This window comes from Carcharhinus amblyrhynchos, unplaced genomic scaffold (assembly GCF_965287045.1).
Source record: "Carcharhinus amblyrhynchos unplaced genomic scaffold, sCarAmb.v2.hapA scaffold_45, whole genome shotgun sequence".
In the NCBI taxonomy this organism is placed as follows: domain Eukaryota; kingdom Metazoa; phylum Chordata; class Chondrichthyes; order Carcharhiniformes; family Carcharhinidae; genus Carcharhinus; species Carcharhinus amblyrhynchos.
In genome coordinates, this window is record NW_027649786.1 from 1925619 (window position 1) to 1944138 (window position 18520).

The following is an 18520-nucleotide window of genomic DNA, read 5'->3' on the forward strand; positions in this document are numbered from 1 at the left end:
AATCCAGGTCCCTAGTGCTCTGAGGCAGCAGTGCTAACCTCTGTGTCACCGTGCCGCCCACATAGTTCCAGGATCAACCTTGTGAATATTTTATACACCATCTCCACTCTCTCTTTATATCTATAATATGAACACAGGATCCTGCATCTTGTAATTCTGTAAGTGTATAGAATGGAAAGTAAAATAAAATCAGAAATACCTGAATGTGGGTTAATGTTTTCTCGTAATCACTTTTTACAGCGCAGCATTCCTCCTTCTTGTCCTGGACTGGCTTCAGTGAGTTTCGCAGTTCTTCCTAAACAAAAACATCAGTTAATTTGTACAATTTTCAGAAATACACACCCAAAAATTAAATAACACTTGGTTAAAATTAAAATTCTCTGAGCTCTCAGGTTTTTATGAGGCTTCAGTTTCTTCACGTGCAGCAGTTTGATGTCGACTTTCAGTTTGCTGTCTGTGTAAAACTGGTGTTTGGGATCAGTCACCAGATTTAGGCACCACCTGACTTTCTAAACATTGAAATTAGGAATATCAAAGAATAATATGTTGCTCAAGGTATGAAGTTCAACCATGCTTTGATTTTTATGTCTTAAACTGATTTAAAATAGTATTGTGATTTAAACTGAAACTGATTTAAAATAGTATTAAGTCACAGGTAGATAGATTGCTGATCGATAAGGGAATTAAGGGTTATGGGGAGCAGGCGGGTAAGTGGAACTGATCCACTTCAGATCAGCCATGACCTTATTGAATGGCAGGGCAGGCTCGAGGGGCTAGATGGCCTACTCCTGCTCCTATTTCTTATGTTCTTATGTAGTATTCAGAAATTATCTCTACTGTTAATGTGTTCATTCAACTGTTCAGCTTGTTGCCTTTCTGTTTCTGCCTCTTACTAATAAACAACTCTGATGCCGACATCATAAAGTCAAGAAGTGATTACCACAGAAGTTCTGTTTTTTGTAATAAAATGTTAACCGAGTGAGTTGGTCATATCTCAAAAAGTGTGACACATTCAGCAATAGTTACCATACCAGGCAGTTTTATCTATTTTGGGTTGCTTCTGAAATAGAACAAATCAACTGGTTTTACAAGGCAGGCTTTCTTCGTGGATGCAGCTTGCTGTTGGCTGAGTTCTCAAAACATCTACAGTTGGATGCTTCTGATATAGTTTTTTTCCTTTTCGATCTTCCCGTATCTGAACCAGCCTCTTAAAGTAAAGTTTATTTGTTAGTCACAAGTTGGTTTACATTAACACTGCAATGAAGTTACTGTAAAATTCCCCTAGTCACCACACTTTGGCGCCTGTTCAGGCCAATGCTCCTCACCAGCATTTCTTTCAGACTGTGGGAGGAAACCAGATCCCCTGGAGGAAGCCCACCCAGGGAGAACATGTAAACTCCACACAGACAATGACCCAAGCCGGGAATTGAACCAGTGTCCCTGGTGCTGTGAAGCATCAGTGCTAACCACTGTGCCACCATTCTTCAGAAGTGAAACTTAATTACCTTCATTTCGTGAGTTTCCATTTTAGAATGTAAATGCAAAGTCTCCTCCTTTGAAATGCTAATACATCTTCAGACCCTTTATGTTCGATTTCACATTGTTACCAGCTTGCCCTCGGAAAGCATCTGTTTGACCTGTTGCTAGTCTCATCAAAAGTTCGAGCACAAGCTGCATTAACCTATCCAAACTGCCCCTGACTTTAAGCAGTCCAATCGTTTTTTAAAACATATAACCAGTCAAAAATATTCCAATTTACTGGATGTACCTGATATTTTCATGTGATCATTATTTTTCTCTAGCAGCTTGTATATTTCTTGCCTTTTGAATATCTCTGAATCTGCTCTATTATTGACAGTAGTGCCCTCACTTGACTAGGCCTCAAACTCTGCAACTTCCTCCTTAAAACTCTGTCTTTCTTCTTCAGAGACATTCCAGAGAAACTACCTCTGTGACCAAAGTTTTGACCATCTATCGTAAGATCCCCTTATCACATAGAATCATAAAATCCCTACGATGCAGAGGGAAGCCATTTGACCCATCAGCCTGCACCGACACTCTGACAGAGCATCTTCCCCAGCCTCTATCCCTGTAACCTCACGTATTAACCCCGCTAATCCCCCTAACATATAGATCTTGGGGATACCAAGTGGCAATTTAGAATGGCCAACCAACCTAACCTGCACATCTTTGGAATGTGGGAGGAAACCAAAGCATCGGAGAAAACCCACACAGACATGGAGAGAATGCGCAAACTCCACACAGTCCCTCAAGAATTGACCCTGGTTCCCGGCAGTGCGAGGCAGCAGTGTAACCACTGTGTGCCGCCGTGCCACCCCAATTTGGGAGGCAGGAGATTTCCCAGTGCACTGGGAGATCGGGGACCTTGTATAACGGCACGCCAAGATCTCTGCAGCTGGCTTTACCAGCGAGCTCAGGCTCCATCTCCTACCCGCTACTGGCAAGAACTGCATTCTGGCTTTTTTTTTGCACTAAGTGCCATAAGATTGCAACTGGCAGCTCGCTGAAAACAACCATCATGATTCTCTCTCATTTCTTGCCTGTAACTTTGAATTCTTTTGTAAACTTGCACCCTGAGGAATTAAATAATAAATATTGAGAGATACTCAAACCCAAATCTATGACTGTTCCCTGTTGAGGATTCTGTTATCTGTTTCTGTGTTTTATTTTACACAGGATCTCCTCACCTTAAACTCTTCAGCAGCTTCTTCCACTGGCAGCATCTCGTGGTTTTGATGATTTTTTGAAGTCTGACAAACGACACAGATGGGCTGATTGTCAGTTTTACAAAATAATTTCAGCTTCTCCTGGTGACGGCTGCATTCCAGCTGAATTTTATCACCTTTGTCACTTTTTACAAACAGTTCCACCATGTTGGAGAGAGTGCGGTTGGGTCTCAGATCCCTGGAGGAAGTTTCCTTTCTACAGATGGGGCAGGAGGCAGTGACAGCTTCCTCCCAGTACTGGGTTATACAGGATCGACAGAAGTTGTGATCACAGTCGATTAAAACAGGATCTTTATACAGATCGTGGCAAACAGCACAGGAAAGTTCATCTTCCATCTCGACAGACTGATCACCTTGTCTCTGCTCTGAGTAAAATGGTGATCAACGTTCAGTGAAATACTTTCAGTTTCATTTCCTGACTTCAGCAGTAATATTATTATAAACCACACCCAGAAAAGGGTGTGGAAAATACGTAACAGAAATCAGATAAACCCAAGTTAGTCACAAATTGTGTTCGGGAATCTGCCACCCTGACAGGCCGGCTCTTGTAAAAATGTAGATTTTTATTACCATAATTGTCGATCTCATGTAAAAGTCAGCCTACAACATCGAGCCAAAAAATTCAAACTCTATTTCTACTTGATGACACTGGCTGACTCTCTCACTCGCTGACCCCCCTCACTTGCTGACCCCCCTCACTCGCTGACCCCCCTCACTCGCTGACTCTCTCTCTCTCGCTGAGTCTCCCTCACTCACTGACTCTCCCTCACTCTCTGAATCTCCCTCACTCGCTGACCCCCCTCACTCGCTGACTCTCTCTCTCGCTGAGTCTCCCTCACTCACTGACTCTCCCTCACTCTCTGAATCTCCCTCACTCGCTGACTCTCCCTCACTCGCTGACTCTCCCTCACTCGCTGACCCTCCCTTGCTCCCTCACTCACTCTCTCTCACTCACTGACTCTCTCATTTGCTGACCCTCGCCCTCTCACAATCCTTGCACTCACTGCTTCCCTATCCTGACCCTCCCAATCATGGCTTCCTTTCCAAACCCCTCCACTCTGAGCGAGGGTGAAGTGGAAGATGGGCAATAGGGAGTAAATGGGTGAAAGGAAAACAAGCTGGAGAGTCAGGCAGGGAAGCAGCGACTGGGACAGAATCTCAGGGAACGGAACAGGCTGCTCCAAAATGGCACCAATCAGGTCACCCAGGCTCCGTCACCCCGGCCCATAAACCACGGGAAAATGAAAGATTCAAAGGGCATTTTCATACCCTGTTAGTGCATGGTTTTTAACCCCTTTGTGGCCTTCCATGACCACAGAGCGGGGGTGGAGATGGGGGTGTGGAGGGGAGGGGGGGAATGGGGGGGAGATGGAGGGGGATGTGGTGTGGAGGGGTTGTGAGGGTGGTGGGGGCAATGTGGAGGAGTGGTGATTCAGTGCAACATCAGCCTTGTAAAGTATCCGTAATCTGAATTTTAAAGTTTCAAAATTTTAAACTTTCTTAAAGTTCAAATGTTAAGTTTTGGCTCTTTGCTCCAGTGGGTTATTCCTGCCCCGTTCAAATGGGACACTTCATTGTTTAGATTTCTCAAAAGAGGAATAAATCGATACAGACTGAAACTGTCACTGTTGGGTTCGGAGGCACATGCTTTTAATGTGTAATTCTGTAAATAAATGCAGATAAAAGTGTGTAAAGATTGGCTCCAGTTCTATACTCTTTGGAGGAGAGCGACAGTGAATCCTCCACACAAGAAGCTTTGGTTGGACAGAGTCTCACCCGGAATCACTGATTGGTTCAAAGGGGATGTTTCACTTTGATATTATTTATCTAGCCTACATTTCCATTCCATTCCCAATCTTTTATCGCTGTTCTGTCTTTCTACTGTCACTGAGCCTGGGCTGATTTTAGAATAAACTCGGACAAAATGGTTTGAAATGTTAAGACTGGTCTAAGACTCTGAATCTTTAAATGTACTTCAAAGTCATTTCCAAATCTGGGTGCACAATCTTAAACTGAAATTAATAAACTCAATCCGTCACATTTTACTGTGTTATAAACTCAAAGTGTCAATTTTTATTTGCTATTACCAGGCCAGGATTCTAATAAATACAAACATGAGCATTGCTGAATAAAGAGACATGCTGTCAAAACTTTAAAAATCTTTACTTAGACTGGTGGAAGGTGCGAAGTGATGTTCCACATGGATGAAGGCTGGGACGACAGTTGTTAATAATTTGAATCAATGATGAGGAGTTAGGAAGCTGAAAATCAGAATTTGAGGATGAAATTCGAATTGGAAATGCAGTTAATAGAGAGGAAAGAATCATCTGAGACTCATCTGAGACATTGTCCTGAATTATGCAGCCAGAGACTGTTCTGTTTGGTTCACCGTCACTTCCTCCTTTGATCAATTTGTTGCTGTTTGTTGTCAGAAGGAGAAATGAAAATATTGAACTAAGGAAACTGCAGCTGTGGTTCCAGCAACAACCAGTATTCTGCTGCGTCTGAGAAACATTCCCATCTAATTTGCAATAGAAACCAGAGGGATAATCGACAATGTACCATTTCTCTGCCAAGTAAAAGCAATCGATTTTACTGAGCCCGTGTGGGTGAGATTTAACTGGCTTGATACGATATTGAGCCCATTGCTCCCTTTCACTTTAATTTTGTTGCTCAACTTCCTGACGGTCAGATATATTTTACAGTCGAGTCTATAAGAGACTGAGAGGAAAGAGCAATGGAGAAAATCATTACTGAGTCAGGATCCCAGTGTCTTTCCTGACACTGATGCTCGGCTCCCTGCTGGATGGATTTTTTTACCCTGATCTATTTCTGGTTTAAATATAGGAATAACGTTCATTGGCCACAGGATCTCTGGCAGAATTTGAGTGTTAAATTTTTTTTTACAATAATTTTTCTGTATTTTTATGTGATTCCAACCCAACCACAAGTTTTATCCAGTCTTTGATTATTTTATCAAATTTCGAACTGTACTGACCTGAAATGGTCTGATGAATTTATTCAATTATTATTCAATAGTTCAATTCCTCTCCTCATGAATCTTTCTCCCGTCTCTAGTCTCCCAATCCTTATTCACTGGTTCATTCTGCTCCAACTGTCCCACGACACACACAACTTCTTTCTAACTGAGCTCAGAGCTGTGCTCCACTTGTCCATTTGTCAGTTTGCCTCTCTCTAGTCAGAATTCTAGTAAAGCCGAGTTGAGTTAGCCTCTACTTTCTACTTTTATTGCAGCAAAACATTTCATAAGTCACACACACAGGCAGAGTCAACATGGTTTTATTGGTCTTTAATGCAAGGGGATGGAGTATAAAAAACCTATTTAGAATTGGTCTGGTTTCTTCCATTCTCTTCACTGGTGGAAAGGAATAGGGACTCTAATATATGGAATAGATACAAGAAATTCATTTCAAAATTACTTTTCAGTAAAACCTACAGCAAGCTGCATTTTCTAAGAGTGAAAGCTGACTGAGCAGATACATGGTCAACTCCCTTCACATCAATGTGACATTGCTAATAAAGATTACACACATCTACAAGTCACTGTCCTTAGGGTCGTCACAATGTCAACTCTCACTAAAATACAATGTTAGCTGGGAGAAATAAAACCACAATCAGGTAAAGGAACACGAGGCCCCAAGTCTTATTGTCTCATTGGACGCGATATGTTGACCAAACAGTTTGACCAACATGACCATAACACAGCCCGAGTTTTTCATAAATAAATTCAGAAAAACAGAAATTGGATGGTCAACTTAATTATAATAGGAGGGTTTTCTCACCTGATATGGGGTAATGAGTTGGGTGGTCTATTATTTAGCAAATGATCATCTTCCACATCACCTTTTAATTATACAACACCAAAAACTCATTGTAAATATCTCCACAAAATTTGAATGATCAGATTTGTTAGGGGAGAGTGTGATAGCGATCAGCTCCCTTTGAGATCCATCCTAACAAGTCTCACACTCTCGGGGATCAGGGAAAAATTACTCTGATATTTGATGGATGTCCAATTCCTCTTTTAGAATCTAATATTTGTATTAAGTAAGAGTTTACATTTGGGATTCTCTGATAGATATTAGAATTAACTATCTATTCGGAATATTATTTAAGTGTTGCAATTTACATTCTCTGTATAATCACTCTGTTACAGGCTTTTTCATAATATTAAATTTATCTGTTTACTTAAAATTTAAACTGTCTCATTTAATCTTTTGTATCAAACACTCCTCGGACCCAACTCCTATTTCCTTGGGGAGAAAATAATTTCTGAGGAGTTCTCCTCCGGATCCTTACAATATCCGGGAAATTACAATCGAGCTAAGAATGCAGTTGGATTTTAGGCTATTGGGTGGAAGGTAACATTCTGGACTGACTTTCTTCCTTTGGGTGTAGAGATAGCTCGACACTGTGGACCCAAATTACACGTCCTGGAGTTTGCTTCCCTCTGAAGTTGAGAAAGTGAGTTTCACAATGAGCCGGATCCGACTGGCTTCCTGTAAAAGTTACGATTGTAAAAACACCACAGGAGTTCCAGGATTCAGACCCAGCGACAGTGAAGGAACAGCGATATATTTCCATGTTACCTCAATGTTCCATGTTACCACCATGAGATAAACTCCGCACACAGGACTACACCCCAACTGGTTTACATTAATCACTACACAGAAAATACAGAAACAATTACATGGTCAAAAAGTGATTGGACATCAAGAGGGTAAATAATACATTGCCTTACGGACACACACTGCATACTTCTCTTCCCAAAGGTCTGAAGTCTGAATCTGCTGTCAATCTCTCTGCTCCTGTTAATATTGAGTGTGGTTGTAGAAGCAAATGCAGCCTCTGCCTAACGTGATAGTGGGGTGGGACTGGAACCTGACTTCCATTCCCATTGCAGTTCAGTGAGAAACTACATCAGCCGACACATCCCAACCTGCTCAACAGACTTACCTTTGTTCAATGTCTTGATGGTGTGGGTAGAACAACGATTAACAGTTATCAGTGATATTGGCAGCTCCCAGGAAACTTTGAGAATTCCTTGATGGTGAGGGAATGAGGGAATCCACTGTCTCACTGGCAATGGTCTCAAAATCATCCCCAGAGCCACCAAGTCACCGCACTCCATGTCATCAACCCTTGTGACCCACCGACTCACCACATAGAGTGAGCGAATTGATTGGACTCTCCCGGCAGCCTTGCTTCAAAGAACAAAGAAAATTACAGCACAGGGACAGGCCCTTCGCCCCTCCAAGCCTGCACCGACCACGCTGCCCGACTGAACAAAAACCCCTACCCTTCCAGGGACCATATCCCTCTATTCCCATCCTATTCATGTAGTTGTCAACACGCTTCTTAAAAGTCACAACTGTATCCGTTTCCATTACCTCCCCCAGCATTGAGTTCCAGACACCCATTACCCTCTGTGTAAAAAATCTGCCTCGTATGTCTCCTTTAAAACTTGCCCCTCGCACCTTAAGCCTGTGCCCCCTAGTAATTGATTCTTCACCCTGGGAAAAAGTTTCTGACTATCCACTCTGTCCCTGCCTCTCATAATCTTGTAGACTTCTATCCGGTCACCCCCCAACGTCTGTCGTTCCAGTGAAAACAAACTAAGTTTCTTCAACCTCTCCTCATAGCTAATGCCCTCCATACCAGGCAACATTCAGGTAAATCTTTTCTGTATTCTCTCGAAAGCCTCCACATCCTTCTGATACTGTGGCGACCAGAATTGAACACGATATTCCAAGTGTAGCCTAACTAAAGTTCTATAAAACTGCAACGTGGCTTGCCAATTTTGAAACTTAATACCCCGGCCGATGAAGGCAAGCATGCCGTATGCCTTCTTGACTACCTTCTCCATCTGCATTGCCACTTTCAGTGACCTGTGTATCTGTACACCCAGATCCCTCTGCCTATCAATACTCTTAAGGGTTCTGCCAAGTCCTCATCGACCCTTTCTGGTCCCTCTTCAAACAACTCCAGCAAATTAGCTAAATGGATGGCACGGCAGCACAGTGGCACTGCTGCCTCACAGCGTCAGTGACCCAGGTTCAATTCTGGCCTTGGGTGACTGTGTGGAGTTTGAATATTCTCTCTGTGTCAGCGTAGGTTTCCTCCGGGTGCTCCTGTTTCCTCCCATCTGCTTAGAAGTAGTTCTAATAAATAAGTGTTGAAGCAGATCCTAAAATCTGTTGACAGTCTGCCTAAGAATCAAGTTCCAGACCCAAAGTCCAAACCCAAGAACCCAACCTCAGAACATGGTGACAGCTCAGAACAGGGGGTGTCAATAACAAAGCCAGCATTTGTTGCCCATCCCTAATATCTACACAGACTAATGGAGCCATTCACTGACACAAACTGTAATGCACCCTTCACTAGTTATTGTAAGTTAGTAAACCAGTTACAGAATCAGCTTCCCGTAAAGAAACAACGGTGTTCCAGCACCACCGGGTGGCCAAAGTCAGTAATGCAGGAAAAATAAATCTGTGGAGTCCCGATCTCAGGCAGCAGGAGGCGGTGTTGTTCCATGTAAAATAGGATTTTTATGTTAAAAGCGTTTTTATTGATTTACCCCAATAAACATCAATACAAAGAAAACCTTGGAGAAATATAATCAGATAGTACTGACTAAAATCCTGATATCGCCTTTCAGGCAGGAAATGAAGTTGTGTGAACGAATTGAATATTAAAATCAATTTGAGGTCCTGAATAACATAAAGATTCTGAGAAATTACTGGGTGAAAAATAAATCCACAGACAGTTTGTGGTTTTAGATTTACTATTTTGTTGACAAGTAATGTTGTTGCATCATGTAAACTGTATTTATACAAACAATTTCATCTGTTATAATGAAACCAAAATTCTGCTGATGGTGGAAATCGTCTGAAAAAGATTCATATTCCACTCTGTTTAACTCTGTTTTTCTCTCTCCACAGACGAGACCGGCTGAGCATTTTTCCAGCACTTTTGGTATTAATTTGATCTGCGGGTGAATTGAACAAGGAAACATGTTGTTGCAGTTTCACCGGAAGCCATTAGGTGGAGCTGCTGCATGGATTTTAAAAATCGAATTTGATTGCTGCAATACCATTCTGAGCCAGGGGGAGGTGGTGTTGCTCTGTCTGATTTCACTTTCATTCTCACATTCCAACTATCCACCAATCCCCCAGTTATTAATCCAGGAGGACTTTCTTATCTTCTCTGTACTCGGAAAACAGGCCCAGATTTTTGAATTCACTTCCTGACACACAGCAAGATCCCAAACTGGGGAATTTCACTCTCCCAACCTGGGCTTTTTTGAACATTGTCCAGACTGGCAGTGTGGAACTTCCCGATAGGGACTCGGTGTGTGACAGGAACATGGAATTGGGAAGTCCAGGCTCATGTTTATTTTCCCTCCTTTCTTTCTGATCTAATTCTCTTTCAGTTGTGAAGAAAGGTGCTGCTAAATTGTCTGATCAGCCGAGTGTTTCAGCATTTTGTGTTTTTGGGATTGCTGCCAGTACCAGGTATCCCAGAAAGAAATCCCACAACACCAGCTTAAAGTCCAAACAGGTTTATTTGTAGCAAAAGCCACAAGTTTTCGGGACAGCCTATCCCTTCATCAGGTGGCTGGGAGTTCTGATCATAAACAGGACACAAAGACACAAACTCAATTTACATGCATAATGATTGGAATGTGAGTCTTTACAGCTAATCAATTCTTAAAGATACAGACAATGTGAGTGGAGGCAGCTTTAAGCACAGGTTAAAGAGATGTGCATTGTTTCCAGACAGCAACATGAGTGAGATTTTGCAAGTCCAGGCAAGTTGTGGGGGTTACAGATAGTGCGACATGAACCCAAGATCCCGGTTGAGGCTGTTCTCATGTGTGTGGAACTTGGCTATCAGTTTCTGCTCAGCGGCTCTGCATCGTTGTGTGTCGTGTCGGCCGCCTTGGAGAATGCTTACCCGAAGATCGGAGGCCGAATGCCCATGACTGCGAATGCCCATGACTGAGGCCCCAGTGGTCTTAGTTATCCCTTCAGTTACCTGATTCAATGTTTTTATGAGCCCATCACCCTGTAGGTCTGTGGCAGTGAGTGCATTCTTGATTCCATAGCTTCCAACTGTCATCCCTTTCCATGGCAACCCAGGAGGAATAGCCATTCAGTTCAGACAGTTGTACTGAATTAAATACCGAGTTTTCACTCCCAAACAATCCCCCAAAATCACCCAGTACATCTCATATCTGTGATTCAGGAGCAATTCTGTAAGTATTGTTGGTTACCCCTAGAGACAGCATTGTTACATTATGTAATAAAGTTTTAGCTTTCCCAGTCCTAACTAACCCATCAGGGGGAGGCTCGACCATGTTTGGACATTGGGTAGGTTTTTGATACCCACAAGTATTAAGCTGGAAATACCTAATATCTCAACAATCAAGTCTTATCTATTACTTGTTTACATCGTTCTTGACAATACTGGCCAGGTTCTGTGACATTGAATAAATATCTCCACAAATCCAGTATTTGAATCATATTATATCCTTTTGATAACTAAATTACCCTCTGAGTCTGTCTCAACTGATCATCCCAACTCACAGGGTTTGATGAATATGCTCCCCTTAAACCTTTTTCAAAACTCCATCCTAAGAGGGTGAACACTATACTCCTGCCCCATCCTTTTTTAACCCATCCACCCCCTGGGTCAGCAATTCGAATTGGCATGCCTGGTTTTCCTCAGGGTACAAAAACCTCATGCTCTGTCAGTTCCTCCCCATGATGGCTCGATTACTTGTGTTCGATGATTGGTGGGGGTGGCTTGATGCAATATCCAGATATTGAGTTTCTTTATCCACCCTCCTGTTCCTCCGGTGAGTAGCTGAACGTACACCATTCCACGATAGTCATCAGAGTAAACTGGAACCTGTGAAAACATTAATGCTGGTCCCCACCAGACGGGTGGTCATCAGGTTTGTTCGGGTCCTCATACATTTTTAACAGAGTATAATGCTTCCACTGACTTCCTGTCTTTGTATCTACAAATCTGTACGTATCACCTGTTAGAATTAGTTTGTCCAGTCCATGCCACCACAGTTGGAGACCGCTGCCCTCACGCCCCACCTTTACCATCACCCTTGAGAGATATTCTTCATTTTTCAACTTGATGATCTCTCTCCCAATCCTGCATTGCCTGTCAGTCTCTAACTTCTGAATCAAATATAGTTGTTTAATTCTCTCACGTACTCTCGATTCTGCCTCTAAGTGGCCCTGCATTGCTTCCACCCTCCAGTTGCTGACATTTTTAGCTAATTGAAAGAATTTATCTTTATTTTTGTTTATCAAACCCCTTCATCGAAGCCTTCGATTGAATATCTGAGGAGAATGATCCCAGTTTCTCTAGATGTACAGTTCCGATTACCATATTTGACTGAACTACAGTGTGCACTGTCAGCTGGCAACCCAGCTAAAGAGAATCCTACAGGAAAGTTCCCCTTTATACCTGTGGGAGGGAGGTGGGCCAGATCACTCCTCCAGCCTTCTCAAATCCAGCCTTTGCTACAGTGTCTATAGTTGTCTGATCTAGACACCAGGCTATTTAACAATCCAGCAGCTCACTGATTGTTGCTCTGCATTTATTTGGCTGTAATTATCTCAACCATTGAAGATGGAGGTTATGACAGAATTTTACAGTCCCCCCGCCCATTCTCAACCTTGACAGTGAGGGAGACTGTAAAATTCCTTGATGGGCTGACAAGCTGGACTCCTGTCTGCCCCAACCTATCTGCAGTTTTACACTAAAGTGGGCACGGTCTCAGCCAGTGCACCTGGTCTTGTCCTAATTGAGGTCTTAGGCCAGTTATTGACCGCTACGGAGTGCTCCCCACCCAGCTTCAGTTTCCAGGCTGCCGATCAAAGTTTCCAGGCGTAGGGGAAGCCCAAAAGCAAATCAGATTCAGATCTTGGTGGGAAGGTGGATGACACCTCCAACAAAAGCCCCCTTTTAACATCAGTGTCCCCTCCCCCTGCTTCAGGCCCAGTAGCTGGAGGACCTGCTTCCTCACCTACCCCTAGCCTCTCCACCACTACCCTCTGTATTCCTCTCTGTTCACCTCCCGAGGCCTCCTTCAATTTTTTAAAAGAATCCATTAACATTGGGAGACAGGACATTAAATATCTCTTTGAGAATGTCGTGGGTTGTTGAATTCAGATTGTTTTAGAATGTGGTGAATGGTCTCCGCTGCTGTGGTTGATTATGTCACAGCTTTCAGAAACTGAACAGAGTTTTCAGAGCAGATTGTTGGACATGGATTGGACTGCAGCCTCCTCAGTGAGATGGAAACTCTTCATAAAAAGATTTCTTTTTTCAGCTTTGTATTTACAGAGCATGTCCCAGGAACAGCCGTGTAATTCTACAAAGATTGAGTTAAGACACTGTGGTGGAGCTGTGTGCTGTGCTGAGTTCACTCTTCAATTGGGAGCATCATGTTTACTCTCTTTGGTTTTATCCTTGGCTATTTCAACACCAGTCATGGGAGTGTGCCTCAGGTCAGTCTTCACTCAGCTCCCTTACCTCTGTCCCCATCAGAATTACAGAATTGTTACAGTGCAGAAGAAGGCCATTTGGCCCACGCTGACTCTTCAAATGAGCAGTTTACTTCGTGCCATTCTCCTGCCGTCTTTCCATAGCCCTGCACATTCATCCTTTCCAGATAACAGCCTCATTCCCTTTTGATTGAATCTGCGTCCACCACATTCTCAGGCAGTACATTCCTGACCTGAAATCTCCTGCTGCATGAAAAAGCATTTTCTCATTGTGACTTCTTCTCTAGCCAATTATTTTAAATCGATGTCCTCATGTTCTTGATCCTTTCAAGCGTGGGAACAGTTTCTTCCTATTGGCTCCATCCAGACACCTCAGGATTTTGAATACTTTTCTCAAATCCCCTCCCAACTTTCTATTCTCTGAGAAATCAGTTGTAATTTCTCCAGTTTGTCTATATAACTGATGTTCAGCATCCTTGGGGCTGTTCACACAGGCTTAAGCACAGAATCCGAGGTGACACTTCAGTGCTGAGGGAACAGTGATTGTGTTTTAAGTCTCCCTCTGTGGCCTATTGATTCACAATGTTATTGATGTTATATAATTTTACAGGAGTCTCTGGAGTAGCTGCCATGAACTTATTCCATTGTACCGATTAATCAAAGAAATATCACCAGCAAGACATTGTAATTGGGTTGTACTCAGTCTGACCTCAGGTAACACTAGGGCCATCTGCATCACCTGATTTAATCTGGTTTATTATTGTCACATGTATTCGCATACAGTGAAAGGCATTGTTTCTTGCGAGCTATACTAAGCATACCATTCATAGAGTAGGAAACGAGACAGTGCAGAATGTATTGTTACAGCCATAGCTAGGATGTAGAGAAAGATCAACTTAATACAAGGTAGGTTCATTCAAAAGTCTGATGGCAGCAGGGAAGAAACTGTTCTCGAGTCGTTTGGTACATGGCCTTAGACTTTTGTATCTTTTCCCCGATGGAAGAAGGTGGAAGAAAGAATGTGCACAGGGTCCTTCATTATACTGGCTGCTTTTCCAAGCCAGGGGGAAGTATAGACAAAGTCAGTGGATGAGAGGCTGGTTTGAGTGATGGATTGGGCTACATTCACGACCTTTTGTAGTTTCTTGCGTCTTGGGCAGAGCAGGAGCCCATACCGAGCTGTGATACAATAAGAAGGAATGTTTTCTGTGGTGCATCTGTGAAAGTTCGTGAGAGTCATAGCTGACATGCCAAATTTCTTTTGTCTTCTAAGAAAGTAGAGGTGTTGGTGGGCTTTCTTAACTATAGTGTCAGCATGGGGGGACCAGGACAGCTTGTTGGTGATCTGGCCACCTAAAAACTTGAAGCTCTTGATCCTTTCATCCCTGTTGATGTAGACACGGGCATGTTCTCCTCACGCTTCTTCAAGTCGATGGTAATCTCCTTCGTTTTGTTGACATTAAGGAAGAGATTATTGTTGCCGCATCCGTTCACCAGTTTCTCTATCTCATTCCTGTCATTGTCTGGCCCACTACGGAGACTGACACCCAGCAGTTACAGCTGGCAGGAGGCAGGATGATGCTGTGAAATTATGGGATTGATCTGTTAGAAAATTTTAATCCCGCAGATTGTCAGTCGTTCTTCATTCGATCCCAGATAGAAGAAGGGAAAGATTCTCTCAGTGAAAGTGTGGGGAGGGGACATGTTGTCCCCATTGTAAAATGTCCACCCTCATAGTCCAGGTAAACTCCGATCCTCCGGGGATTCGCACTCCGGGCGAGGATGGTATTAGAAGTGGTGAAGGCAACATAGACTTTGCTGGGACTCAGCCACACAGCCCAGTAACCAGTCTCGGGTCTCAGTGCAAATTCCCCTTTCCTGTCTGCAGACTCTCGGGCTATTCCCACCCCCCACCAATTCTCATTCCCCACCTCCACCTCTCAGTAATGTCTCCCTGTTGTGAATCCTTCTGACCCCAAGACAAAGGGCCAGAAATCAACCCTCTGCGGGGTGTCAGGGAGTGGCTGCAGCTTGTCTCCGAGTCTCACACTGGTCTGGTCCTTTGACAGGATCAGCAGGGATTTGCTGGATTCAGATCGAGAGTCAGAGAGGCTGGAGCTGAGGAACAGTTAAAATAACACAGTCAGTCACTTAATTCCTTGCTGTTTTATTCAGAATCTTTCTTTAAGAGCCCATTTATAGAAACATAGAGAATAGGCGCAGGAGGAGGTCATTCAGCCCCTGGAGCCTGCACCACCATTCAATATGATCATGGCTGAACATGCACTTTCAGTATCCCATTCCCGCTTTAACCTAAGAACATCAGAAATAGGAGCAGGAGTAGGCCATCTAGCCCTTCAAGCCTGCCCCACCATTCAATAAGATCATGGCTGATCTGAAGTGGATCAGTTCCACTTTCCCGCTTTCTCCCCACAACCCTTAATTCCCCTGTCTATCAAAAACCTATCTACCCGTGACTTAAATATATTTAGCGAGGCAGCCTCCACCACTTCAACAGGCAGAGAATTCCAGAGATTCACCACCCTTTGAGTGAAGAAGTTCCTCCTCAACTCTGATCTAAACCGCACCACCACCTCCCCCCCCTTATCTTGAGGCTGTGTCCTCTAGTCCTGCTATCCTTTGTAAGCGGGAAGAATCTCTCTACCTCTACCCTATCCATCCCCTTCATTATCTTATACATCTCTATAAGATCCCCCCATCCTTCTAAACTCCAATGAGTACAGACCCAGTCTATTCAATCTCTCCTCATAGGCCAACCCCCTCATCTCCGGTATCAGCCTAGTGAACGTCCTCTGCACTCCCTCCAAGGCCAATATATCCTTCCGCAAGTGCGGCGACCAAAACTGTACACAGTACTCTCCGTATCCCTTGATCCCTTTAGCCGCAAGGGCCATGTCCAGTTCCCTGTCAAACATATCTCATGAACTGACCCCAACAGCTTTCTGTGGTAGAGAATTCCACAGGTTCACAACTCTCTGAGTGAAGAAGTTCTTCCACATGTCTGTCCTGAATGGCTTACCCCCTTATTCTTAAACTGTGACCCACTAGTACTGGACTTTCCCAACATTCTTCCCGCTTCTAGCCTGCTCAGTCCCATCAGGATTGTATATGTTTATGAGTTTCCCTCTCATTCTTTTAAATTCCAGTGAGTACAAGCCCAGTCGATTCAGTCTTTCTTCATATGTCAATCCTGCCATTCTGGGAATCAGTCTGGTGAACCTTCGCTGTCTCCTTCGCAAGAATGTCCTTCCTCAGACAAAGAGAACAAAACTGCACACAATACTCAAGGTGTGACCTCACCAAGGCCCTGTATAACTGCAGCAAGACATCCTTACTCCTATACTCAAATCCTCTTGTTATGAAGGCCAGCATGCCATTAGCTTTCCTCACCGCCTGCTGTACCTGCATGCCAACATTCAGCGACTGTTCCACCATAACACCCAGGTCACGATACACTCACCCTTTTCCTAAACTGCCACCATTCAGATAACAACCTTCCTTCCTGTTTTTACCACCAAAATGGATAACATCACGTTTATCTATAATATATTACATTTGCCAAGTATTTGCTCACTCAGTCAGCCTGTCCAAGTCACCCTGCATCTTCTTAGCATCCTCTTCACAGCAAACACTATCAGCCAGCTGAGGCTCATTTGCAAATTTGGAGATACTGCATTCAATTCCTTTGTCTAAATCATTAATGTATATTGTGAACAGCTGGGGTCCCAGCACTGAACCCTGTGGTATCCCACTAGTCGCTGCCTGCCACTCTGAAAAGGACCCATTTATTTCCACTCTCTGCTTCCTGTCTGCCAGCCAGTTCTCTATTCATGTCAATACATGACCCCCCAATGCCATAAGCTTTAGTTTTGCTTAATAATCTCTTGTGTGGGACCTTGCCAAAAGCCTTTTGAAAGTCCAGACATACAACATCCACTGGTTCACCTTTGTCCACTCTACTAGTCACATCCTCAAAAATTCCAGTAGATTTGTCAAGCGCAATTTCCCTTTGATATAAGAACATAAGAACATAAGAAATAGGAGCAGGAGTAGGCCATCTGGCCCTTCGAGCCTGCCCCGCCATTCAATAAGATCATGGCTGATCTGTCGTGGCTCAGTTCCGCATTCCCGCCCTCTCCCCATAACCCTTAATCCCCTCTCTTATCAAAAACCCATCAACCCGCGTCTTAAAAATATTTAGCGAGGCAGCCTCCACCACTTCAACGGGCAGAGAATTCCAGAGATTCACCACCCTTTGAGTGAAGAAGTTCCTCCTCAACTCCGTTCTAAACCGCCCCCCCTTTATCTTGAGGCTGTGCCCCCTAGTCCTACTGTCCTTTCTGAGCACTTGCACTGATGCTATCACTGCTTTCCAAATGCTCAGTTATTATTACATCCTTAATAATTGACTCCAACATTTTCCATGCTCCCAGTCCCATTTTCTCTCTCCCTCCTTTTTTAAAAAGTGGGGTTACATTAGCTATCCTCCAATCAATTGGAGCCCTTCCAGTGTCTATAGAATGCTGGAAAATGATCACCAATGCATCCATTATTTCTTGGACCATTTCTTTAGTATTCTGGGATGCACAGCATCAGGCCCTCGGCACTTATTGGGTTTTAATCCCAGCAATTTCCCCAGTACAATTTCCTGACTAATAAGGATTTCCTTCAGTTTTTCCTGAATGCTAGACCCTCTGTTTTCTCATATTTCTGGAAGGTTATTTGTGTCCTGTTTAGTGAAAATATTCTCAAAGTATTTGTTCAGCTGGTTTGCCATCGCCTCATTGCCCATTATGAATTAACCTGATTCTAACTGTAAGGGACTTACATTTGTTTTCACCAGTCTTATTCTCTTCACATATCTATTGACGCTTTTGCTGTCAGTTTTTATATTTGCTGTAAGCTTACTCTTGTATTCTAATTTCCCTTTCCGAATTAAACCCTTTGTCCTCCTCTGCTGAATTTTAAATTTTCCCAGTCCTGGGATTTGCTGCTCTTTCTGGCCAACCGATGGGAATTGCCAGGAATTCCAGTATTGTTGAAATCTGCTCCAACCTGAGGGTTACATTTCTGGGATCACTCTGACTGTCCAATGTGGTGAGAGTTGAGCAGGGACTGGGTCCACATTCTGTTTTATTTTTACAGTTTACAATATTAATCCTGGAGGTGTTGACACATACATAAGAAATACATCGTTAC

General features: G+C 43.4%; 1 protein-coding gene across 1 annotated transcript in view; it reads right to left on the reverse strand.

Moving 5' to 3' along the window:
• The window catches only part of LOC145337267 (E3 ubiquitin-protein ligase TRIM39-like), an 80787-nt gene that overhangs the window by 18260 nt on the left and 44007 nt on the right, over nt 1-18520 (reverse strand). Inside the window, exons 8-9 of the mRNA XM_080182056.1 lie at nt 2709-3112; nt 200-295 (exon numbers count right to left, since the gene is read on the reverse strand). Coding sequence (XP_080038182.1) covers nt 200-295; nt 2709-3112 — 500 coding nt within the window. The remainder of the gene's footprint in view (nt 1-199; nt 296-2708; nt 3113-18520) is intronic.